Here is a 25,693-nt window from a genome sequence, read left to right as displayed (position 1 = left end):
GAAGTTTTGTGCTCAGTGACACATTTTTGTGTTGATTTTGATGATTGTTTTGGATAATTCTCCTGATGAAAGATCCATACAACCTATTATGAGCACAGAGACGGTCAGGTTTAGATTTTTTTTTATCTGTTGGTGTCTGATAGAATCGATGATACCACCCAGAAAAACAGGCCCACATCATCAAAGATCCAGCAGTATATTTAACTGTGGGCATGGGGTACTTTTTATCTCTGTTTAGTTGATTAGAGCTTCTTAATAATTGCCCTGATGGTGGAAATGCTGTAGATGTTTTCTTACTGCCACTTTCTATTTTGGGAAGCTCAACAATTTTGTTCTGCACATCAAAACTATATTCTCGGGTTTTACTCTTTGTGATGGGTGATTAAGGGAATTTGGCCTTTGTGTTCCTCATATCTATATCTATATCTATATCCATATCTTGTGTAACAGGAATTCCCCCCTGCCACCCCCTCTCCCCCCCAAAAATACAACTATAAGAAATTAAACTATATGATCGAAACGATCATGTTGTGGGCTAAATACATGAAAAATATTAGTGATGAACTTTGCATGGACCTATGCGGATGTAATATGTGTCAGAGAATGACTCATCGGATTCTAGTATCACTACTGCAGACTACACTGACAAAAACAACCTAACCACAAAGTCTCAATGAACTGTACCTCTTAACTTCATGTAAGCATTTCATGCATTTCAAGTGAAATTATTTTCTTTGTTCCTGAGAAATAAAGTAATGTATTCATTTTCTGATGAGGATGTGCTTTACGAACTGTGTGAAAAAAATACCTAGCTGAATACAATAGCTGTTGCTACTCACCATTTTCCATTGTAGGCTAAGGAACAAAAAAGAAAAAAAGAAAGAAAACTGCATGCAATACTTTGCATAACCTCAAGCAAATCTGTTGATATTTGCATGTCCTAGGTCTAACTTTTTAGTAATGATTTTTAGTAATAATTTAGTATGAATTAACTGTTATGCAAAAAACAAAGCAAAAAATGTGCACTGTGATTATTTGGAAGTGCTGCATGCCAATGACAAATTGGAATTTCCCTTTAGTTAACCACAAACTACAGTTTTGCTTCATTACATAAAATATACAAATGGTGCAAAAAAAATTTTTTGTTTTTAATGTTTACACCTGCATTTAATAAAACCCCCATAAATATCATAAATCAAAAACAGATATAAGTCAAGTCAAGTCTGCTTTATTGTCAATTCTTCCATGTACAGTACATACATACAAAGAATCAAAATTACGTTACTCTCAGACCCCCGGTGCATACAGATAACATTAACAGTAGAGCCTAAAAATCTAGATCAAATATAAAATGTAGATACAACTATACAATAAGGGAATCTAAAAAAGACAAATAATACAATTAAAAATCAAGTTAAATAAAGCAGCACAAGGCACATGGCAGATAGAGTGCAAACCAGTGAAGTGAACAAACAGTGCAGAAAAAAACCAACTGGGTTGACATCTAAAAGATCTTTGGATGTAATGGAAACTGAAAAGACAAGAGTTGCAACAGTGCCTGTTTCTTGTTTTCAAATGTGTTTTTTTTTTTGTCTGATGTCTGAAAAAAAGTCTGTGTTTAATACAAGGTGAAGACATTTTCACGTTTTATTCCATGACTCCTTGTCATTTTTTTTTTTCATGTTTTTACGTATCTTGAAAAAGGAGGTTTGCATGGCTAAATGGGATTACAGAGGTTTTTGGGTACATTACACATCATGACGTCAAACAGGTAAATTCATCTTCTCACACTAGCCCACTTTTACAGCCAACGTGTTCATTATCATGATCTTGTAAACTATTCAATTTCAAATTTGAGAAAAAATTATTTAAATAAAGACCGAAAAAGCTTAGTGGTGGTGACGTTAAAGTTATGTGACCATTGTTTAATTCATTTATAGTCTAAGTTTGGCTTTTTACCTCTGACAGTTGTATTTAGCTTCCGAAGCAGACTTCATCGTAAAGATTATTCTTACAAAACGTGTAAGAAACATGAACTGTTGTTGGCCACAAAGCATATTTTCTGCAATAATCAGAATTGAATTGAATGCCAATTGAAATTGTGTTTGAAGGGAACCAGGGTTATGCACATTTTTGGATGGCCCTGCAAAAATACATTATCACTGGCCAGATTTTTGTGTGACTCAATGTTGTATTTGTTTCCTAAACCAATCCAGTTGGGTTAAAAATGACATCCTGCATTTTTAGATAAAAAACATTTAGACACTCATTTCCAGGCAATAAAAATGAATACTCATCAAGTTTGATTACTCATGAATTTACAGTTTAGGAGAATAACAGTACCATGTGCTTGACTCAGTTTTCCATTTACAGTGTAACAAATGAACTGGAGGTAATGCCCACTGCAGTTTTTACAGTCTGGCCCTTTTGGGAAATCTTGTCCTTCAGAGTCATCGCGAGTGGTTCCACAGTGAAGGCATGTGCTCCTAATACATAGTGCATGACCAATGACCATAATAACACAAGAAGCAATGTATTCAGCCCTCCACACTAAACTCCATCATCTTCTCCATATTTCTCAAACCATGGATGGACAGAGCTAGGGACGCTGGTGATGATGGACAGTGGTTCAGTTTCTTCTTCTGAAAGTTTGATTTCTGGTAAGACATCACATATAGAATTTACTTTGGCCGTGTTTTCATTGTGTTTCTTGTTATAAATAACAAGAACATACACTGCAACTGCAAGTTTTCTGGTCTGTGAAGCGTATAAGTGTAGTGAAATGATATTTTGGAAATCCTTTTCCCTACATACCAGAGTCATCAGTCACATGGAAGGACAGGACTCTCCAGACTCTTACTAGTTGCCTCCACAGACATTCAAGCATGGTACCTGTGGTAAGATTAATATATATTTTTTCTATAGTAGGTTACATTACCCGTTGCACAAACACCAACCAACACGAGATAGACAGAGAGAGAGCGAGAGAGAGAGAGAGAGAGAGAGGCTAAAAAAAAATCTCAAGAGTGCGCTGGTCTATTCTGAATAGACCGCAGAAGCACATTTATAATTTACACTGTATATTTATTTTATTTTCACAACTTTTTTTGTGTGAATAATCCTTTGGCAATATTGTGTGTAAACACAATCATGTCAATAAAATTGCCTACTTTAAACTGTATTGAAAATTGCTTTTACGCAGCGGGAGGAAAGGTGTGTTTGGCACGCATGTAAAGTTACTGTAACTCGTCAGTAGATAGAAATCTCTTAGTTAGAAATCTCACCTCCGTGGTTGATTTCCATGACAGTCACTGATCTTCGAAGTAATTCCTGTAGACTACTTTAAATAAGAGACAAGCTGCTGTGAATTTGCCGCTGTAGTTTGAAATGCCCGACTTTGCAGATTTGCACAGAATGGGTCACTGAGAAACATACAGTAACGTTTAAGAAAGGTGTTCAAGGCAGTCAGACATCATGCCAACGGGTGCCAAGTTGAACTGTTTGAGAGAACTGTTTGAAGCCAACTTTCGCTTTGCTCACAACGCTATATGAGTCATTGGTGAACGTGCAAAATTTGAAGAGGGGGTTTACATAATGCGCCAGACATACACATTCAAGCATTTTATATACTGAACCTAAACAGATCAGCCTTTTACAGCAGATTTAGATTAAAAAAATAACTTAAGTCATATATAAAATAAATATGAAAACAAATAGTAACTTTTCCCACCTTCAGTCAAGTCCTCTCTGAAGGTGTGAAAAGTTGATATTCATTCTGAGCAGTTGGTAACGTGAAAAGCTTGACGCTTTGGGTTCTTTTGGAACTATTTTCTTAGTAATATATGCTTACTAACTAAATATTTTCTCCTTGATATTTTGTATATATAAAAAACACACTTGCAATTGTGTGCTGTATTCCAGCCCTGCATTCGTGCTTATGATGATTTAAATCTTTGAGACAACACTTGGCATGGCTCGCTATTACCAATAAATAGAAAGATAATGCTCTAATGCTGCTTTGCATGAATCAAACCAAATCCAATGTGTAATTTGAAGTGAGTAATAATAGCCATGAGCAATGACCATAATAACACATGAAGCAATGTATTCAGCCCTCCACACTAAACTCCATCATCTTCTCTATATTTCTCAAACCATGGATGGACAGAGCTAGAGACGCTGGTGATGATGGACAGTGGTTCAGTTTCTTCTTCTGAAAGTTTGATTTCTGGTAAGACATCACATATAGAATTTACTTTGGCCACGTGTTCTCATTGTGTTTCTTAAGATTATAAATAACAAGAACGTACACTGCAACTGCAAGTTATCTGATCTGTGAAGCGTATAAGTGTAGTGAAATGATATTTTGGAAATCCTTTTCCCTACATACCAGAGTCATCAGTCACATGGCAGGACAGGAGTCTCCAGACTCTTACTAGTGGCCTCCACAGACATTCAAGGATGGTATACCTGTGACAATGATTTCAAGTGGGCCAATCCTCTATCGTATAAGTGCTACACTTATAGTTTTTATCAATCTTGATTCAAGTGTTCTGTATTGAAAAAGAACGGAAAGGCCATTAGAAATGTACAATTTAACACTTAAACACGACGTCATCAATTATTTAAAATGAATAAATTCAGATGCAAATAATTTCATTTTGATCAAAGCATATCCAGTTAGTGAATGTAAGACTGTCACGTGTTTCTCACCTAAACTGTGCTGATAATACATTCATCTTCACCATGACTCCACGGTCTCACAGTGCTGACACCAAGAGATGGAGCTGTTTTTTCAACTGAGAACTGAACTTCTGTTAACGCATCACATGTTCACATTACCTTTAGTCAGATTGCCTTCAGTGTGTTTAAATTTTCATTATTTTTTAATTTCTTAAAGAATAGTATTCGTCCTCACCAGAGTTCTCATCATGTCCACAGCAGCACAGGAATCTCCGGCACCGATATAAAGTTGGTTCGACGTTTGACATTTGGTCAGAGATTCAGCCTCGGAGATCTTCAATAATTCTTTAATGATTTAGCACATTGACAAGAAACATACTGTGTTGTAATTGTTTTCAAATGTATAAGAGAACACACATTGTGTTTTATTGGTTTTAATCTGCCTTAAGGAATTATAACTGATAGACCTCATAATGTAAAAGTGCAGGAAAGGGACTATCTGCAAAGTGCAAAACTAAGAGAAATATTCCATCTAAATGCTTCACTTGTGAAATGTATTAATAATAAATCTCAAATCAAAAGGATGTGTCTTATTATCTGTTCATAAAAGAACATTTAGCTGTTGGTTTGATTCACATAACTAAAAGTTATTGATATGGGGTGATGTTGGCGCAGTAGATAAGACACATGTCTTTGGCGTGAGAGACCCGGGTTCGAATCCACTGTGAGACACCAATGTGTCCCTGAGCAAGACACTTAACCCCTAGTTGCTCCAGAGGTCTGTGACCTCTGACATATATAGCAATTGTAAGTCGCTTTGGATAAAAGCGTCAGCTAAATGAATAAATGTAAATGTACCGACTGAGAAAATGCTTAGCAAAGCATTACAAAGATTGTGCAGTTTACCGTCACCTAGAAGAACATTGCACTTGTTTCGACCAAGTCTGACATTCAGAAGTTTAAATAAATTAATTTAGAATGCATACAGTTTGATATGTAAATTTAAATAGGTGTGCCTTGTTATTTGTTCAAAGAACAATATTTACAGCCATCTTTTACTTTAACATGTAAATCAGGATGCATACTATTTAATTTAATTTGAATCCATTAACACACTCATTTTTAAAACGTATTCCATCTCAACTTCAAAGGGTGTGTGTTGTTACTGGTTCCTAGAAGAACATTTTGATGGTGGTTTTAGCCACAGAACTATAATAGAACTCATACTATTGAAAATTAAACCAATACATCATTTAGTTTCAAATAAATACAGTCTTTTATTTTAGCTTCAAAGGCTGTGTCTTGTTACAGATATCTTATGGAACATTGTGCAGTAGTTTTCATTGTCAAAAGTGATGCAGAAGTCACGCTATTGACTATCAAAAATCCAATGCAAAGCCTTCCAAAAAGTCTCCAGTATTACTGCCCTTTAGAGGAAGATATGCATCAATCTTTCATTCATTATCTGGCTCGGCTCGGTGCAGTGTTGCCAACTAATTTTCAGAGGAAGTTGCTAAAGGCAGATCGTTTTGTTGCTAAAAGATGCTAAATGACATCGTGACGTAATTGCGCCATGACGTCATTACGTAATCGCAACGCAAAACTACATAGATATTATTTGAAATGCTAATTTACATTTGTTTGTAAAATAAATACACACACACACACACACAACACATTTTTTAAAATGAATACAAACAACACTTTTTCATGACCAGATTTATTTTTATTATTAAATACAACATTGATATTGAACATTTAAACACTTTTGAACATTTACATTTTATGTAGGCTATTTTCCTTTTAACCAGTGAAACTACACATGAACTGAACAATTAAAGCCCTGTGGTAGTTAATATACTACCTAAATGATCAACAGTTAAACAAGCTAATAAGAAGGTGTATCAGTAAATTAACAATTAGGCTATATTGAACAATTGCAGCTAGCATCTTAACTTATCTTAACAAGCCCTTTTTGAAGTGGTAATGGTACTTGTGTAGGAAATTTTCAATTTGTCCTTTTTTTAAAAACAATTGTGACTTGCTAACCAAACAATTGTACTCTGAACTTAATGCGTTTAAATTATTTTGCCAAAAATGTGAAATGCGTGCGTGCTACTGCACTCAACAAATAATTTATGCCTGGCTATATATAGACCTTGTGTAGCCCCGCCCCCACTCGTTGTCTTTTGTCTTCCGGTTTTTACCGCTATTTCCACAGCAATTATGAATCAACCACTCAGTCTATTTAGCTAGCTTGTACATGTGCCGTTTTGATTAGAGTCACTTTCCAAGAGTTGCTAAAAGTTGCCAAATAAATGTAAAAAAATGCTAAATTTGTTGCTAGGTGCTTTTTGGAAAAAAAGTTGCTAGTGTAGTCTGAAAAGTTGCTAAATCTAGCAACAAAATTGCTAAATTGGGAACACTGGCTCTGTGTTCATCTTCAGTTCTCTCTTCACAGCAGTTCAGTCAGTGTACTGTTTGAGTAAATGAATTACTCCGGGATATTGGTTTGTTTGAACTCAGAGGGAGTGTCAGCCACATTAAAAAAGTTAACAGCTTAAGTAGTTTGTGGATTATTGTGGATATTGGAGATGCGAACCGTTTAAAACGATTCAGTTTGATTTGGTGAACTGGTTCAAAAAGATCCGGTTACATCGAATGATTCGTTCGCGAACCGGATATGACAAACTGCTTTGTTTTGAACTCTCTCACAACAGACACGGAAGAGAAGACAATGCTGAATAAAGTCGTAGTTTTTGCTATTTTTGGACCAAAATGTATTTTCGATGCTTCAAAAAATTCTAACTGACCCTCTGATGTCACATGGACTACTTTGATGATGTTTTTCTTTCTGGACATGGACAGTAGACCGTACACACAGTTTCAAGGGACTGAGAGTGTTTTTTTGTTTTTTTTTGCAAGTACAAATATAAAAAAAATTATAAAATAAAGATTGATTTTCTATATAAGAAAATTATATAAGATACTTAGTCTTGTTTCCTGGGGGGATTTAAATTAAGTGCATTTTACTTCAGTAAAATTATATGCCAGTGTGGTAATAAAAATAATCTTAATGCAAATGGCAAACAAGATTATTCTGTGTGTCTATTACTAACTGCAAATCTACTGCAGCTCCGCCCTCCATCGACACATAAGGTTAAATACGACACATGTGAATAACGGCTTCAATGGTGTAGGCACTAGGCAGTAATGTTTTGTGCATGGAAAACATCTCGGTTACGTATGTAACCTTGGTTCCCTGAATGGGGAACGAGATGCTGCGGTGACGTCACCACGTATGGGAACACCTTCGGTGTGACGAATGTCTGAGGCCCTATACCATCCCGCCAATCCTATTGGCCAAATAGCGCGTGGCACCGCCCAGTCATGCGTAGGCATATATATACCTGGTGCTGCGCGCCATTTACCTCAGATTTCATGACGAGAAGGGAAGAAAACTATCAAGGTACGGCACGGCCAGAACCGCAGCATCTCGTTCCCCATTCAGGGAACCAAGGTTACATACGTAACCGAGATGTTCCCTTTCATAGGTCACTTCGATGCTGCGGTGACGTCACCACGTATGGGAACGCTATACCATCACGCCTGACGTACCTGATAGCTTGGATCCAAGGAAGCATCTGCTCAAGCGGAGAGAACCCGGGAGCCAGGGGCCATCCTCACATCCAGACTGTAAGACCTGATAAAAGTGCTCGGTGAGGACCAACCTGCCGCAGCACAGATATCATCCATAGAAGATCCACTGAGAAAGGCTTGAGAAGAAGCCACTGCTCTTGTGGAATGACCTTTTACTCCTAAGGGCGAAGCGAGCCCGCGCGCCTCATAGGCCAAGGAAATAGCCTCCACCAGCCAATGGGACATGCGCTGTTTCGTAACTGCATGGCCCTTATTCTTATGTCCAAAACAGACAAACAGCTGGTCAGACTCACGCCATGGGGCAGTGCGATCCACATAAGTCTTCAACGCCCTCACAGGGCAAAGACTTAGATCTCCAGACTCTGTCGCAGCAGGAGAAAAGGCCTCCAGGTCCACCTGCTGAAAATAAAAAAGGATTAGACGCGACCTTAGGAACATAATTAGGCCTAGGTCGCAACAACACTTTCACAGAGCCTGGTGCAAACTCCATGCACGAGGGTGAGACAGAGAGAGCCTGTAAATCCCCAACTCTTTTAAGGGAGGATAAAGCCATGAGAAGAAGTGTCTTCAGAGACAGGAACTTATCCGATACAGTTTCCAGGGGCTCAAACGGATGCCCTGACAAACCCAGTAACACAATGGATAAATCCCATGAAGGAACTCGCACAGGGCGGAAAGGCCTCAACCGTCGCGCACCCTGTATAAAGCGAGAAACCAGTGGGTGACGACCCACTGAAACACCACCTATATGCTCATGGTGAGCTGAGATAGCTGCCACATAAACCTTCAAGGTGGCTGGTGTCAATCCCTCCGAAAAACGGTCTTGAAGAAACTCCAGTACTGAAGCCACAGGGCAGTAAACTGGATCCACATCATGAGTTTCACACCATGTCATAAACAGTTTCCACTTGAAAGCATATAAGCGTCTCGTAGAAACTGCTCTAGAGTTCAATATAGTCTCGGTAGTTTCAGCAGAAAGACCGGGACATATCAACTCACTCCGCTCAGAGGCCACGCCCACAGGTTCCACAGATCTGGTCTGGGATGCCAGATCCGTCCCTGTGCTTGCGATAATAAATCCCGTCTGAGGGGAATCTCCACCGGAGAGCCCGCTAACAGATTGATGAGATCCGCAAACCACGGCTGTGTGTGCCATCGCGGAGCCACCAGCAACAGCTGTCCCACTCTGTCCCGCCGTATTCTGCATAATACCGCTGGGACTAGCCGAATCGGAGGAAACGCATACAAGCTGGTCCTGGGCCAGCTGTGAGCTAGCGCATCCAGACCCAGGGGTGATGGAGGGCTCAGGGAGAACCATAGCGGGCAATGCGTAGTCGTGCTCGACGCGAATAAATCCACTTCCGCTTCCCCGAAAATATGCCATAGGTGATTCACCGTTTGGGGGTGTAATCTCCATTCCCCTTGTTCCAGAGTCTGCCTGGATAATAAATCCGCTCCGAAGTTCAGTCGTCCGGGGATGTGAACAGCCCGGATCGACAGAAATTTGTCGTGAGACCAAAGAAGAATCCGCCTCGCCAGTCTGCACAGAGGGCGAGAACGTAATCCTCCCTGATGGTTCAGATAAGCCACGACCGCAGTGTTGTCCGTTCTGAGAAGCACATGACGGCCGGTCAGTAGACTCGAAAAATACTGGAGAGCCAGAAAAACCGCCAGTAATTCCAATTTGTTTATGTGCCAGCTGCGTTGTGCCGCTGTCCACACTCCGTGGGCTGGGCGCCCCTGACAAACAGCTCCCCACCCGGTCAAAGACGCGTCTGTCGTGACAGTCTCTCGGGAAGCACAAATTCCCAGCCGAACCCCGGTGAGGAGAAATTCGGCTGATGTCCATTGCTTTAACGACATCACACACCTCCGCGTCACCGAGATCGTTCGATGCGGAGAACAACGGGGTGAAATATTCTGTCGTTTCGTCCACCACTGAAACGGGCGCATGTAAAGCAAACCCAGGTGAATCACGGGAAGCGCCGCCGCCATTAGACCTAGTAGTCTGAGGCACAGTCTCACTGTCACTGTGTGACCCGCCCTGAAGTGCTGAACGCATGACGTAATCGACTGAGCGCGCGGGACAGAAAGCTTTGCTGTCATCGCGCGAGAGTCCAAATCTACTCCCAGAAAGGTAATCCGTTGAGAGGGGATTAATACACTCTTCTGGAAGTTTGTGCGTAAACCCAGGCTGTGTAAATGATTTAGCACAATATCTCGATGAGAGTGTGCTTGAGTCTGAGAATGCGCTAACACCAGCCAGTCGTCCAGATAGTTTAACACACGGACGCCCCGGAGCCGCAACGGGGCCAGAGCTGCGTCCATGCATTTTGAGAATGTACGGGGAGCTAGCGCTAAGCCAAAGGGAAGAACACGGTACTGATACGCTTTGCCCTCCAAAGCGAATCTGAGGAACTTCCGGTGTCTCTCGATGATCTGAATATGAAAGTAAGCATCCTTCAGATCGATCGTGACAAACCAGTCGTTTGGTTGAATCTGAGACAAAATAGATTTTACCGTCAACATCTTGAATTTGCTCGACCTGAGTGCAAGATTTAGACGGCGTAAATCCAGAATGGGTCGTAATCCGCCGTCCTTTTTTGGTACCACAAAATAACGGCTGTAAAACCCTGACTCCATCTGAGAGGGGTGTACTTCTTCTATAGCCCCTTTGCTCAGTAGAGCTAACATTTCCTGTCTCAGCACCGCCATGTCCATCGGTTTCATCACCGTGGAGAGAATTCCGCGGAAAGGGGGCGGGCCTTTCCGAAACTGAATGGTGTATCCGTGACAAATTGTGCGTAACACCCATTGAGAAATGCCGGGCAAGCGTTCCCACGCGGCCCGAAACAATATTAGCGGTTTCAACATGTTCGTTTCCTGCAGCGCTGTTGCACACATAGAAATGTCCGGGCACGAAAGACTCATGGTGTTCGTGCACAGGGGAAGTATATGCAGAGCAGGCGTTGTATCTCGTTGTACGTAATCCTGAAACGTGTCCACGGCAGGAATTAGGCCAACAGATTGAGCATCGGGCTCTGCCGCTAGCGAAACAGCGGCGGCTGAGCGAGCCGTCATGACGGGCCGTTCGATGAAGACCCTTTGAAGCGCTCCTCGAGCTCTGAAAACTGGATCGTGCATAGTGTCTGAGGAAGCGATTGGTGTTACAGTTGGCTCCAATGCTGTTCGAGGCGCTGTTTGCGGCGAAACAGTCAGGGTTTGAGCGTGGGGACTGCAATGAGAGTGTTGGATGCGCGAAAGCGGTCCAACAGCGCTCTCTAGCGGAGGGCACAGTCCCTGGCAGGCAGCGAAAAAATCAGGAGCTGCTGTTATGTGCCCGAGGGCGAGAGGCCTTGGCCGTCGAACTCAGGTTCAATCTTTTTCGCTGGCGTTGTTGAGCCGGTGGAACAACCCTAGGGCCCCAGTCCTTGCGAGGGGGCGCCATAGGTGAAGGCTCTTCCCGAGAGGGCACTTGCTGGCGGTGAGAGGAGGTTGAGCGAGAACGCGCGGGCGCCTGACGGCGTTCAACCTCTCTGGGTCTGCGGGGAATCAGCTGGCGGAAAGCGGCTGATTGTTGTTTCGCTGCTGTGAACTTCTCCACCACTGAAGTGACCGCCTCTCCAAATAAACCGTCCTTAGACACAGGGGCATCCATGAGGAAAGATTTATCTTTTTCCTTTATATCGGTGAGATTAAGCCAGAGGTGGCGCTCAACCGTAATTAATCCAGCCATGGAACGGCCCACTGCTCGAGCAGTATGTTTGGTAGCACGAAGCGCCAAATCAGTAGCTCGCCATAGTTCCTTGACCGCCTCAGGTGTAATGCCGTCCCCCTCGTCCAATCCTTTTAACAGCTCCGCTTGGTAGGCCTGAAGGATCGCCATGGAATGAAGCGAAGCAGCCGCTTGACCAGCGGCCATATAGGATTTTCCCACTAAGCTAGACGTGACTCGACACGCCTTCGAGGGGAGGAGGGGGCGGGACTTCCACGCCGCGGCCGAATTAGGCGCAAGATGTTCGGCGAGAGTCTCTTCTATCGGCGGTATCGCTGTATAGCCGTGACTCGCCATGCTCGAAATGGTGGCGAAATCCGCGGCTGCAGCGTTCGTGATGCGCGCCGCAAACGGCTGTTTCCAGGACCTCGAAACCTCCTGGTGGAGGTCCGGGAAAAAGGGTAAAGGCCTCCGGGGCTGCGCAGGTGTCCGACTAGTTAGAAAACGGTCGTCCAGCTTCGAAGAAGGTTGGGCCTCGGCCTTCTCAACCTCCCATTCCAGCCCCAATGTACCCACTGCACGGGAAACCACATCCAACAGCTCACTGTAGGAGGGGGAAACACGCCTCTCCTGTCCACTAGGAGGGAGAGGGCTCGTGTCGGCCGCGAAGTCCTCAGACCCCGAGGCCGCAGTGGAAAGAACGTCGTCATCATGGCGGTCACAACCGAAGGAGATGGCACTACATGCCCCCGGTGTGGGCCGTAAATCCTCACAGGAGAAAACGACAGGTTCAAAAGTTTTCCTGTGTATTAGGGTAGGGGAGAGCGAGCGATGTGGAGAGTAATTTTCCATCGCTGAACTGTCCTCGAGCTCCATGTCACACGTGTCACCCCAAGCTATCACCTCGTGCGGTGCCTCGGCAGTCGCAGAAGTGGTGTGGCGGGGGTTAGACACGGCGACATCGGAGAATACATCTACCCTCGAGCGAAGGACCCTGAGTCGCAGGCCATCGCAATGGGGGCATGAAGAAAGGCCGCTAAGCGCCTCCTGTGCGTGGTGTAAGCCATGAGTGTCCCCCTGAACGATGTACCTGGTACACGGGTCCTTGCACTTCTTAAAACTCATCGCGTCCGCGGAGAGGAGTATACTGCTCGTGATGATTCGCTGAGAACGCGAGACAATAGGGCACAGAAGATTCGCTTCGTACTGAAGGAATGAAATCTGAGGTAAATGGCGCGCGGCACCAGGTATATATATGCCTACGCATGACTGGGCGGTGCCACGCGCTATTTGGCCAATAGGATTGGCGGGATGGTATAGGGCTTCAGACATTCGTCACACCGAAGGTGTTCCCATACGTGGTGACGTCACCGCAGCATCGAAGTGACCTATGAAAGGGAACTAGCTTGTAAGGCAATTGATTGGTTTAGAGTCCGGTTTTGCAGAGCTTGTTCTTCTCACTTCTCCCATCACATGTCACATTAGAATTTATTTTCAATAAAAATGAACAAAATGTTCTAAAAGTGGAAGTAAAGTGCCCAACGAGTGTTTATTAATGATACAACTATTTATAATTGTAATAAATATAATCATTTACAATCTGTTATTATTGCATCCTGTTAATGTATAACAATACTGAAATGCAAATGTATCTGCCAGTAGCATATAATTATTATTTACACTTAACTGCTACTTTTACACGGTAAATAGAATATATCACAATTTTCACTGTACATTTTTTTCTGTAAATAGCATCTAGAGCTAGTTGCTTAGCCTACTGTAAATAGGATCTATCGCTAAGAAAGTATGTTAATTCCACTTAGTGTAAATAGCCACTGCCGTAACTTTCTTAATCTACTGGCAGATCATTTGTAAAATAATAAAAATGCACTTAAAATATTATTATTAATATTATTATTTTATATATATATATATTTTTTTTTTGCCTATGAGATACCATAAAATGATTAGCTATTATATTATATTAATCTAACGTTCTGGCAGTTTTCACCTGTGATATTATAACAGTGATAAAATATTACATTTGTATTGAGTCTGAAGTATGCAGACGGCTTTTTTGGCGGGAGCTGTTGCCATGGTGAATCGTAATATCGGCGCTCCATTGATAATGGCTTTTTATAGTTGTGGTGCACGCGCTTAACTCAGAGTCAGTCAATTTAGAGTTGATTAAACCAACTCATTTCAGCTGTTCTGTAACCGAACACTCAGAGTTTCAAGTTTAAACTCAGAGTTGGTTGAACCTCCTTAGTGAAACGGGCCCTAGGTTCTTTAAAATGCGTGCACCTCAGCCTCGCTATCATTGGACAAAGAGTGCACCGCCTGCTTGGGTAAACACGTTTGATTGGCTGACTTGTCGACGCCCATGTAAGTGACATACCGTATATCCATATCCGCTCGCTCTCGCTGCACGTACTACTTTTACTGTACTGCTGACTGTGACAGTGCGGGAGAAATGTCACTTCGCCCAGCTGTTCGTCTACTCGGGGCTCCCTTCAGGAGTGTCTTACAGCCCTGCTCTGCTGGTGCAAACAGAGGGTACTCGGCCGTGGCTCAGGCGCTGTCGGTGCTGGGGAACGAGCTGGACTCTATCCGGGCCGCGGGCACGTGGAAGGGGGAGCGGGTCATCACGTCCAGCCAGGGGCCTCACATCTGCGTGGACGGCAGCAGAGGCGGTGAGCAGCAGTGTGTGGAGGACAGCCTAGCCAAAGAGTCAGTTAAACACTAGATACAACAATTATATATTCCTTAAATGTTCCTGGAGGCACATACCCTAGGGGAAGAAAGTCAATGAAAAATTCAGTTTTCAACTTTTATTTGTAACTGCATGGGAATGTATAAAACAAAAACGTAACAAACACGTTATATAAACTGGTTAACAGAGGCTAAAATGTTCAAATAATCAGTAATACAATATTAATGAAAAGTGGTTTTCAGAATTTAAAGCTTGTCACATTTGCGCAAATGTACTTTGTTTAATTAAATATATATTTCTATACAATTATTTTATCAAATGTATTCCTATAAAGTTATATCTTAGTCTAAAAAATAAAAGTGAGGTTAGGGGTTGGCTGAATTTATGCCTTATATTATTTAAACTCTTTTCTTAAGGTTTATGTTTAGATACTTGAAATGAGTAGTGCAGCAGACAAAAAATATATATAATTACTAGTTTTTTTATTTATTGTTAACCTAATTGATTGTTATTATAAGATTTCAAAGCTTTTCCCGTTTACGCAAATGCCCTATATTATTTCATAACAAAAAATAAACTGAATGAATTGACTGAATTTATGATTATCGATATTTTAAAACTCTCTTAAAGGTTTATGTTTGATGCTTGAAATGAGTAGCGCAGAGAAATAACCTATATTTACTAACGTTATATTTATACTAACAATATCAAAATAAAATTGTATTGTATATTTATTGTATACACAATATATATTTTAAAGTATTATATATTATATATAATTATTATTATTTCTTATTATTATTATTATTATATATTGTATAATGTATTTTTGAATAGAATTGAAGTTTGGAGTTTTAATGCATATGACTGAATTAATGTTTATTATTTTCTTATAACTCAAGTTTTATGCGTAGATGCTTGAAAGGAGTAGTATAGTAATTCTATATTTACAAAGTTCTATTTACTAATATTTTTTATTATTTTATATTATTAAATTATAGTGGGCAGAGTTCAATAGCTCAAATTAAATATTTTATTTTTTGTTTCTCTTCATCTTCTGATCCCATATTTCTCTCTTTGTTTCAGACATATTGAATTTCTGTGCAAATAACTACCTGGGTTTATCCAATCATCCGGAGGTGGTGAAGGCAGGAATAGATGCTCTGCAGAAGTACGGCGCTGGCCTTAGCTCAGTTCGCTTCATCTGTGGCACACAGGTGTGGACAAATACTGTATTTGAACACACACTGATAGCAATGCTTGTTGATGCCTTAAGATGTATTTGTTAATCTATCTGTTCTCTAGAGCATCCACAAGAACCTGGAAGAGAAACTAGCCCAGTTTCATGAAAGAGAAGACTGTATTCTGTATGCGAGCTGCTTCGATGCCAATGCTGGTCTGTTTGAGGTTTGCTTTAACCATTCGTTCTGATATACTGAAGCACCACAGCCAATACACTGGAACAATACATTGGTACTCTTTGCTTTAGGTCCTGTTGGGTCCCGATGATGCCGTGTTGTCTGATGAACTAAACCACGCCTCTATTATCGATGGCATTCGATTGTGTCGTGCCAAGAGGTTCCGCTACAAACACATGGACCTGAATGACCTGGAAGAAAAGCTGAAAGAATCACAGGTAGATTCTGTCACTCATGTTACTGGATTTCATACAAATCAGAGGTTGCACAGCAAGCTTCAAGTGGTTTATGTGCATGGTGATATTTAAATAATGCTTGGATTAAACTGAATGTGTGGTGGCTTGATATTTTGATATGATAATGATTTGTTTGATGAAAAAACTAAAAATATATAATGCAACAATTTAAGTTAGCTATTACAAATGTCTAAGCTTCAGCAACTCAAGCATTTGAAAAAAAAGATTTCTTGGTTCGTTCACTTTATTTCTTGATTTATTTACAGTCCTCTCGTCTGAGGTTGGTGGTCACAGACGGTGTGTTCTCCATGGATGGTGATGTGGCTCCTCTGCAGGGTATCTGTGATCTAGCTGAGCAGTACGGTGCCCTGGTCTTCATTGATGAATGTCATGCCACAGGATTCATGGGTGCCCGTGGCCGGTGAGTGGACAGATGAAAAAAAAACACTTTTTAGCAAAACTGAGTGCAAAAGTTGGGTAAGAATCCCATTTATTTTCACATTCAGGGGTTTAATTTTTAATGATAACTTAAAAACTGTTAAAAGACAGACCATTGTGAGCTACAAGGTTATGTTTGTGTATGTGTATATATATATGCATGTATGTGTATATAAAAGCGAGACAGCCCCAACAATAAGAAAACCAAAACAAGCAAATTGTGCAAAGAGCTCTGTAGCAACACCAAAGCATTGCAAATGACATGATAGTGAATCTCCCCTCACACATTATTTAAATATTTGTTGTGTTTGAATATTTAGCAATAAACAAAAAATGCATTGTTTCTTATGTTTAATTAACAGCTTTAAATCAATAATCGTGTCGTTTTTATTTCAGTTGTTGTTTGCAATGCTTTATGAGAGTGAAGTTTTGTCATTAAAGTCTTTAAGTACACTTTGCTTTTTTTGTCTTTCTTTAACTAATACGTTTTTATTTTGTTGTTGTTGTTTTTTTTTTAATCTTTGCCGGGTTTTTTTGCATTTATAACGATAGGATAGTTAGTTCACGGAAAGCGAAGTAGCAGAAAGAGAGAGGGGATTGGATTGAAAAAAGATCCACGAGCCAGGCCTCGAACCAAGGACGCACTATTGTGAAAATCGCTTCAGAGAGATCCCCATCTTAGTTCAGATATAAAGAGAGTTTCATATTTCCATGTATAAAGACTTATTTAAACTGTGTAAGAAAGTATTATGTCATATTATATTACAAGTGGATGTTCATGCATCTCTTTCCCGCAGAGGAACCGATGAGCTGCTGGGAGTGATGGACAGGGTGCACATTGTGAATTCCACTCTGGGAAAAGCACTGGGAGGAGCTGCTGGTGTGTATAGATATCAAACATCATCTGAAGCACAGTTTTACATAGTCACGCTACTATGGCAGGCCAAATAACAAATAAAATCGCAAGTTTCATTTTCTTTACTTTAAGGCTGAAGTTTTTTTAGCTCTTTCAAATGTATATTTTTCTAATTCTCTGTCAGGTGGTTACACTGTCGGACCCAAGGCTTTGATTGAGCTTCTCAGACAGCGGTCTCGTCCGTACCTCTTCTCAAACTCCCTCCCTCCTCCTGTGGTGGGCTGTGCCACCCGTGCCGTGGAACTGCTGCTGGAATCCAGTGTTATCGCTCAATCCATGGCAGCTAAAACCATGAGGTGAGATCGGAGGAGGGAGTGGGCGCTCGCTGATATTTATAGACTCAATTACACCCTTTAGCTCGCGTTACTGCTCTCTTTTTGTAGACCGAAGATAAGCAGCAGAGTTAAAACTAACAAAAAAGAGTTTGCTTTTCAAAGTCTGTCTGGGGTGACATTGCAGTCAAAACAAAAAGAGCTGACTTTTGCTGTTTCCGTATGAAAGTAGGAATGCTTTTAAGAATAAGGGATTTTTGGAGTTCATTGAGCAAAGCTAGAACAATGGTCTTTTGTGTTCCTTTTCTTCTTTCCCAAAGGTTCAGAAACAACATGACACAGGCAGGGTTCACCATTTCTGGCACAGCTCATCCCATCTGTCCTGTGATGCTAGGAGATGCCCGTCTGGCTTCACTTATGGCTGATGATATGCTAAAACTAGGTTAGAATTCAGACGTGTATAGTCCATCTAAATGTTTTGCTATAAAATAAATGATGCAAGTCCAGCAGCCTGTTTAAAACAATGTTTTTCTCTCTGTTATCAGGAGTGTATGTGATCGGTTTCTCCTACCCAGTCGTTCCCAAAGGAAAAGCCCGGATTCGAGTCCAGATCTCTGCAGCTCACACTGATGAGGACATTGATCGGACTGTAGATGCCTTCATACAGACCGGCAGGAAGCATGGCGTCATTTCCTAATGCCAGAAACACAGCTGACAAAGATGTGGACTGTTAGAGTGAGGTTTAAGTTATATATCTTCTGAGATCAGTGAAGGTCAAAGAATATTTGGAGACTTTTTTGGAATCAACAGAATAAATGACTTCCTTTAAAATTAATAGTTGCTTCTTTTAGGGCAGTCTTCTACACCAGCTATGTACCAAATGTTTCTATGTACCAGTTGAGATTTTGTGTCTCATCACCATTATTTGCAAGTTTATACTGATCATGCTGATGCTGCTGCAACTGTTCACAGATGGGTAAAAATAAAAAAGTTAAGCCATTTAATGTCTTCTCTGATTATTTACATGAAGGTAGTTGACTACTTAAATTCACTTTTCAAAACAAATACAGGACCTGAGATATACTGGCCCTTACACAGCTGTATGAAATCAGACCCAAATCTGAATGTTGAATAAAGGAATGCAATGTCCATGCAACAATTTCTCAAACAATATGCCAAAAGTGGGGCATGTTGTCACAATGGAAACCTGTCATTATGAAGCAACAGCCTATTATAGACTGACACAAATGCATACAATTTGTTGTATGTGACTATTAAAATATAAAAGGTAATATAAATGTCAAACCATTGTTTTGTACCATTAAGATAACATTTAAAATCTGACATTTATATATAAAACTTTTGTCTTGACAACACCGTTTGAGTTTTACGCTAAAATCTATATATTTTTTTATTTTATTCATATCTGACTTTTGTATTCTTAATGTGAGCTTGGTTTTGCGTTCACTTGTTTACCGAACTGCTGTAACAATTATATGATAACATTGGCGTTTTAGTGTAGAGAATAATTTTAAAGGTTTTCCAATTTATAATTTAAACCACCTCTATATATTTATGGAATTAGACTTTTCTCTTAAAACATTAGCGTTTGATTACTACTTCATAATTATCAACTTTTATTTTCATATAAATAAGGTTTTGTTGAAATTCCGCGCCAATCAAAGAAGCCAGTTCCGGTCCCAGCACTTTGCTTTGTGTTTTTCCCGCCAGTACTCCACTTTGGTTCCACCTTTTTCGTGACGTATCTCGTCATGACGCCTTGTGGACCAATAAGCGGGACGGAGAAGTCAGTGAGGGCGGGGTCTGAACTCGGCGCGAGGCAGGATTAGAGGTTTTGCCGCGAAAGCCAGTGCGCGTGCTGCAGCGGGGATTTCACTGTTTTCTATGACCTACAGAAAGTTATATATTTAAATTTAACATTCACAGCACTTATTTAAGTAACACTTTAGTTATCGTTTATTGCTAGGAATCTGAATATTAACAGCATGTCGGGATTTGATGATCCAGGAGTTTATTATAGTGACAGTTTCGGAGGAGGCGAAGGCATCGGTGATGAGGGGGTCGTGAAACGCAGCCAGATCAAAAAAAAGTTTCGAGAGTTTTTGAGACAATTCAGAGTCGGCACCGATCGGACTGGATTCACCTACAAATACAGGTAACGTGCTGTGACATCAGAGGTGTTTTCATGCGTTCTGGTGGTTCTGTCTTCAGTTTTGCACAACTTGTACCTATAGTTGGTCTATTAATCGTTGGCCATCATTTAGTTATGTCACTTATTATATAAGATAACGATTTTTTTATTAGCCCGTGTTAAAGTTGTTGCAGATTCACCTTTAACTTATGTCCGATTCGTGAACGCATTGTTCTTTTGAGTGATTCAGTTGAATCGATTCATTGCATGTTTGGTTTTTATCACGTATTTGCTGGGGTATCGTTAATGTTACATTGTATTAAATATGATTTGTGCAAATATTAAACTACAAAAAATAATAATTCTGAAAGCAAATGAGTGACAGCACTATCTAAGCGGGGAATCGTTTTCGAGTCGATTCAATTCAAATGTTTAAAAGAACCGATTCACTCTTATACATCCATTTCCCATAATACAATGAACAATGTACTTTTATTAAACCGAGTTTGACATCTTCATCTGTTTATGTTGTTGAAGTTCTTTAGGACACTGTTGATTGTGTTTTTGGTTTTCAGAGATGAACTCAAGAGGCACTATACTTTGGGAGAGTACTGGATTGAGGTGGAGATGGAGGATCTGGCCAGTTTTGATGAAGATCTGTCAGACTGTCTGCACAAACTGCCCACTGAGAACCTGCCTTTGGTAAGGACAGACTTACAAAAACAACTTCTCAAATGAATGTTGGAAATCTGAAATTGAGTTGGTTTTGTTTACAGCATACAATTTAAAGTAATTACTTATGGTAATTATCTTTTGTTTGCTTTTATTTTTTAAACTAAGAAAAATTTTGTTTTTACACAATGTAATTCTCAAATTTCAAATTATTACAGACTAATCTATTATCAAGTTTATATGACTTTCCTAGATGCTGTATTATGTTTATGAAATGTCAGCTGTTTATGATATTTGGCTGTGTTTTGATTGACAGCTGGAGGAGGCAGCGCAGGAAGTGGCTGATGAGGTCACACGTCCGCGGCCAATAGGAGAAGAGACTGTACAGGACATCCAGGTCATGCTGAAGAGCGACGCCCACCCGGCCTCCATCCGTAACCTGAAAGTGAGGAAATAAACTTTCAACAAGACCATTCGAAATAAAAACAGATGCATGGCAACCTGTTTGTTTATTCTCCTGCTAACTTGAAGTGTGCCTTAGAGCGCCACGTTTATACTTCTACATTAAGATTTTAAGTGTTTTTCTCTCATCTTTTGCAGTCGGAGCAGGTGTCCCGTCTCGTGAAGATTCCCGGTATAATCATATCTGCTACGGCTGTGAGGGCCAAAGCCACCAAAGTGTGTCTTCAGTGCCGTGGCTGCAGAGCAGTTATCAGTAACATCCCTCTGCCACCGGGACTGCAGGGTTACGCTCTGCCCCGCAAGTGCAACACGTTAGTATATTGCAAAATATTTGATTTATTTTCACCGGCTTCATTCTGTTTAGAAATAATGTAGCACTAACGGTTTATATGCTGACCGTGAACTTAAACACAACCACATCTGTCTTGATACAGAGAATGAGCACGTGTAACATGTTGTAATTTGTTTTGGCGCACAGTGAACAGGCGGGCCGTGTCAAGTGCCCCATGGATCCGTATTTCATTATTCCGGACAGATGCATTTGTGTGGATTTCCAAACTCTGCGTCTGCAGGAAGCTCCTGATGCCGTTCCACACGGAGAGATGCCACGACACATGCAGCTGTACTGCGACAGGTACAAGTTGTCTCTTGATGCAATTAACTTTTTTTTATTTTATTTTTTACACTTCCTTATTTTACTCTCCTCGTGTCATTCCAAACTAATATGTTTCTCTTCTGTGGAGTGCAAAGCAAGTGATTTTGAAGAATGTTAGTAAACCGGATGGTTTCAGTTCCTGTTGACTTCCATTGTAAGGTCAAACAAACTAGTGGAAGTCAATGGTAACCGAAACTGTTGTGTTCTGCAGAAAGAGAAATGAATACAGGTTTTGAAAGGCATGAGGGTAAGCGAGTAAATGAGGTTTCATTTTTAGGTAAAATATTCTTTGAAGAGCTTCGTGAACTTCAAGATGCATATTTTAGCTCTGAACCTAATGAGGCATTTATATAGCACTTAACTCATTCAATGACTCACTCATTAAGACGGGATTGTATTCTGCCACCTAATGGAGGTTTAAGTTTCATATTTTTAAAACATTAATTAAAAGCAACTGTAATCTAGTAAATGCGTTTATGCCAGCTCTGAACTACATTAAACCGTAAATGTACCTAAAAGCCACTTCAGATACAGTTCCACCTCTGCAGTGCAAAGATGACTTATTGATTTCATTTGATTGGTAGAAGCCTATAATGTCTTATTTAATGTAATGACTAAATTCAGTTAAATGTTTTTTTTTTGCTAGTAGTTTGTGTATTGATTCTAAACTAAGAATCGGATTCAAATTGAACAGTGACCTCAATAAGCAAATCCAATCGTGAGATTTCAAGCCCCTCATTTTTTTAACCACTCTTCTCAGGTACTTATGTGACCGTGTAGTTCCAGGCAACCGAGTCACCATCATGGGCATCTACTCCATCAAGAAGGTGGCGCAGGCCAAGGCCAAAGGTCGTGATAAGGGAGCAGGTGTGGGCATCCGAGCGGCGTACCTGCGTGTCGTCGGCATTGAAGTGGATACTGAAGGAGCAGGTGAGCATGTGCTTAAACACCTGTTTTTTGATTGAAAACGGCATCTCTCTTCATATCTGTCATGTCCTTCTGACCGTCTTCCAGGCCGTGGAGCCTCTGGGTCCGTTTCTCCTCAGGAGGAAGAGGAGTTGAGGGCTCTGGCTTCCTCTCCTTCCGTCTACGACTCGCTCGCTCGCTCTCTGGCCCCGTCCATCTACGGCAGCGACGACCTGAAGAAAGCCATCGCGTGCCTTCTGTTCGGGGGCTCCAGGAAGAGGTGAGATATCACAGAAACTGCCTCCTCTTCCCAGCTTATGTCTTTTTGCCATCTTTCTGATCTGCGTGAAACCGTTTTTATTAGGTTGCCTGATGGTTTGACACGCAGAGGGGATATTAACTTGTTGATGCTGGGAGATCCAGGCACTGCCAAGTCTCAGCTGCTGAAGTTTGTGGAGAGATGTTCTCCCATTGGGGTAAGACTTGTGACAAAGATGCACTGTCATTCGTATGAGTTTCTTCATGCGTGCAACACAAAGGGAGATGTTTTTCCTTCTTTCAGTATGTTATAGATCACAATTTGTAACTTTATAATTATAAATTGTGTATGTGAGTGTGCAAAAATCAGTCTTCACTTGCATGGATGTTTCCTATAATGAAGAATCTGCATTGGAGTGAATGTGGTCTGTCTCTGTTAGGTCTACACGTCTGGTAAGGGCAGCAGTGCAGCTGGTTTGACCGCCTCAGTGCTGCGAGACCCGCACACTCGTGGTTTCGTCATGGAGGGTGGTGCCATGGTGCTGGCTGATGGAGGAGTGGTCTGCATCGATGAGTTTGACAAGGTTGGACTTTGCAATTTCCAGAACATTCATGCACTCTTCAGAAAAGCTTTTTCCCTCATGCTGAACTGTTGCGTTCTTCTTTTTAAAAGATGAGAGAGGATGACCGAGTCGCCATCCATGAGGCCATGGAGCAGCAGACCATTTCTATTGCAAAGGTACCAGGCCTTTTTACTCGATTGCATTGACCAATCCACTATTTCTTCAGCTATCGGACTGCATCGATCCATTTCTTTGAGTAACGCTTGTGTGTTCACCTCAAGGCCGGCATCACCACCACTCTGAACTCCCGCTGCTCTGTGTTGGCCGCTGCCAACTCCGTGTTCGGCCGCTGGGATGATACAAAAGGAGAGGACAACATAGACTTCATGCCCACTATCCTGTCTCGATTTGACATGATCTTCATCATCAAAGACCATCATGACCAACAGAGAGACATGGTGGGTGAGCAAAACAACCTCTGCTCACACATCTCACTGAAGAGTTAGATTTTATATGAACTAATGCACAATCCCCTGTGTGTTTCACAAGACTTTGGCCCGGCACGTGATGAACGTTCACCTGAGCGCTCAGACGCAGATGGAGGGTGTCGAGGGGGAGATTTCTCTGGCCACGCTGAAGAAATACATTGCCTACTGCAGAACGTGAGTCTGAATCATTAAGAGTCTTTAAACACAGCGTCAAATAGCGTTCATCCGTGTTTGTCTATCAAAATAACAAGGCATTAACTCGCGCAGGAAATGTGGCCCGCGTCTGTCTGCGGCGGCTGCAGAGAAACTGAAGAACAGATACGTGGTGATGAGGAGCGGAGCGAAGGAACACGAGAGAGAGACCGACAGACGAGTGTCCATCCCCATCACTGTCAGGTAAACACTCATTTCAGTGTTAGGATGCCTGCCTCTACTCATTTTGTTCCTAGATCTGTTTCTACATCCTGCATGTAGTTATTTACAGTATATACTTGTTGATGTTGTCCTGCAGGCAGCTTGAGGCCGTGGTGCGTATTGCAGAGTCTCTGGCGAAGATGAAGCTGCAGCCCATCGCTGGAGAGGAAGAGGTGGACGAGGCTCTGAGACTCTTCCAGGTGTCCACGCTGGACGCAGCTATGTCCGGCAGTCTCTCTGGTGAGTGTGTTGATCTGTCAGGACGGGAATAAACTGCAACGTCACTTCTCACTGTCTAAGCTGCTATAAATGTAGCTGGAGAGTCTGATGTAGCAGAGCTGTATGATTGTAGGTGTTGAAGGATTTACCACTCAGGAGGATCAAGAGCTGATCTCTCGCATCGAGAAACAGCTGAAGAGACGCTTCGCCATCGGCTCCCAGGTGTCCGAACACAGCATCATACAGGACTTCACCAAACAGGTGAGTTAACAGCTTCTCCAATCACTATTATAGTTCATAAGTCGTGTATATAAAATGTGTTTCTCTCGTCTGAACAGAAATATCCAGAGCACGCCATTCACAAAGTCCTTCATCTGATGATGAGGAGGGGTGAAGTGCAGCACCGCATGCAGAGGAAGGTTCTCTACAGGGTCAAGTAGACGATGACCGCTCAATCTGATGGGCGTCTGAAGACCGATGTGCAGAAATAAGCCATCGCAAAAATGATGTCGAGTTCAGATTTATTGTACATAGTTGTTTGGACCTCTTTATTGCTGGAGAAATGTCCTGTTTGTCATTCCTAATGTTTGCTGAGAAGTTGTCTTCATCTTGCTCGAAGCTTGGTATGATTCAAGTGTGTTACCCTCATGACTATATGCTTTACCGTCTTTGTGGTTTCTCTCAGTGGAAAGAGTTCATTAAAAATATAATTTGATTTGTCTGTTCCGTGTCAAAGTAAAATTATTATGTTTTGAATGGAAACAAAGCAGTTAGGAAATTTTTGCATCTCTTGGCAAAAAAAGACAGTGTTGAATTTAAAAATAGCTTTATTGCATTTCACATAAATACATAG

At 41.3% G+C, this 25,693-nt stretch overlaps 2 protein-coding genes and 2 long non-coding RNA genes across 4 annotated transcripts; 2 read left to right on the top strand and 2 right to left on the bottom strand.

The window, feature by feature from the left end:
- Positions 1–1,913: 1,913 nt before the first annotated feature.
- LOC132148524 (uncharacterized) lies at positions 1,914–3,514 on the bottom strand. The gene is made up of 3 exons (XR_009434926.1): positions 3,285–3,514; positions 2,815–2,892; positions 1,914–2,657 (listed from the first exon to the last, which is right to left on the bottom strand). It is a non-coding gene; the product is annotated as an uncharacterized LOC132148524 (long non-coding RNA).
- A 960-nt stretch (positions 3,515–4,474) lies between these two features.
- Positions 4,475–4,959, bottom strand: LOC132148523 (uncharacterized). The gene is made up of 3 exons (XR_009434925.1): positions 4,919–4,959; positions 4,714–4,814; positions 4,475–4,553 (listed from the first exon to the last, which is right to left on the bottom strand). It is a non-coding gene; the product is annotated as an uncharacterized LOC132148523 (long non-coding RNA).
- A 9,539-nt stretch (positions 4,960–14,498) lies between these two features.
- LOC132148882 (2-amino-3-ketobutyrate coenzyme A ligase, mitochondrial-like) lies at positions 14,499–19,055 on the top strand. Its single transcript, XM_059557644.1, has 9 exons — positions 14,499–14,751; positions 15,858–15,988; positions 16,077–16,178; positions 16,261–16,407; positions 16,692–16,846; positions 17,661–17,743; positions 17,904–18,075; positions 18,372–18,493; positions 18,597–19,055. The coding sequence occupies exons 1-9, from the start codon at positions 14,532–14,534 to the stop codon at positions 18,746–18,748; spliced, it is 1,284 nt and encodes a 427-aa protein (XP_059413627.1). The 5' UTR covers positions 14,499–14,531; the 3' UTR covers positions 18,749–19,055.
- An 829-nt stretch (positions 19,056–19,884) lies between these two features.
- Positions 19,885–25,561, top strand: LOC132148881 (DNA replication licensing factor mcm5). Its single transcript, XM_059557642.1, has 16 exons — positions 19,885–20,227; positions 20,779–20,905; positions 21,192–21,320; positions 21,476–21,648; positions 21,816–21,971; positions 22,753–22,922; positions 23,007–23,178; positions 23,263–23,374; positions 23,597–23,740; positions 23,830–23,895; positions 24,001–24,177; positions 24,269–24,381; positions 24,475–24,603; positions 24,719–24,861; positions 24,974–25,101; positions 25,179–25,561. Exons 1-16 carry the CDS (start codon positions 20,058–20,060, stop codon positions 25,278–25,280), a joined length of 2,211 nt encoding a protein of 736 aa, XP_059413625.1. The 5' UTR covers positions 19,885–20,057; the 3' UTR covers positions 25,281–25,561.
- The last annotated feature ends 132 nt before the right edge of the window (positions 25,562–25,693 follow it).

This window comes from Carassius carassius, chromosome 9 (genome assembly GCF_963082965.1).
Source record: "Carassius carassius chromosome 9, fCarCar2.1, whole genome shotgun sequence".
In the NCBI taxonomy this organism is placed as follows: Eukaryota; Metazoa; Chordata; class Actinopteri; order Cypriniformes; family Cyprinidae; genus Carassius; species Carassius carassius.
The sequence above is the reverse complement of the archived record's forward strand: the minus strand, read 5'-3'. Positions and strand labels throughout refer to the sequence as shown.

What these genes read in the sequence shown, in the direction of transcription:
- LOC132148881 (XM_059557642.1), top strand. Translation starts at nt 20,058, where the DNA reads ATGTCGGGATTTGATGATCCAGGAGTTTATTATAGTGACAGTTTCGGA. An exon ending in AGTGGATACTGAAGGAGCAG is followed by an intron (nt 22,923 to 23,006) that starts GTGAGCATGTGC and finishes ACCGTCTTCCAG; the next exon opens with GCCGTGGAGCCTCTGGGTCC. An exon ending in AGAGATGTTCTCCCATTGGG is followed by an intron (nt 23,375 to 23,596) that starts GTAAGACTTGTG and finishes TGTCTCTGTTAG; the next exon opens with GTCTACACGTCTGGTAAGGG.
- LOC132148882 (XM_059557644.1), top strand. Translation starts at nt 14,532, where the DNA reads ATGTCACTTCGCCCAGCTGTTCGTCTACTCGGGGCTCCCTTCAGGAGT. An exon ending in AAAAGCTGAAAGAATCACAG is followed by an intron (nt 16,408 to 16,691) that starts GTAGATTCTGTC and finishes ATTTATTTACAG; the next exon opens with TCCTCTCGTCTGAGGTTGGT. An exon ending in TGATGATATGCTAAAACTAG is followed by an intron (nt 18,494 to 18,596) that starts GTTAGAATTCAG and finishes CTCTGTTATCAG; the next exon opens with GAGTGTATGTGATCGGTTTC.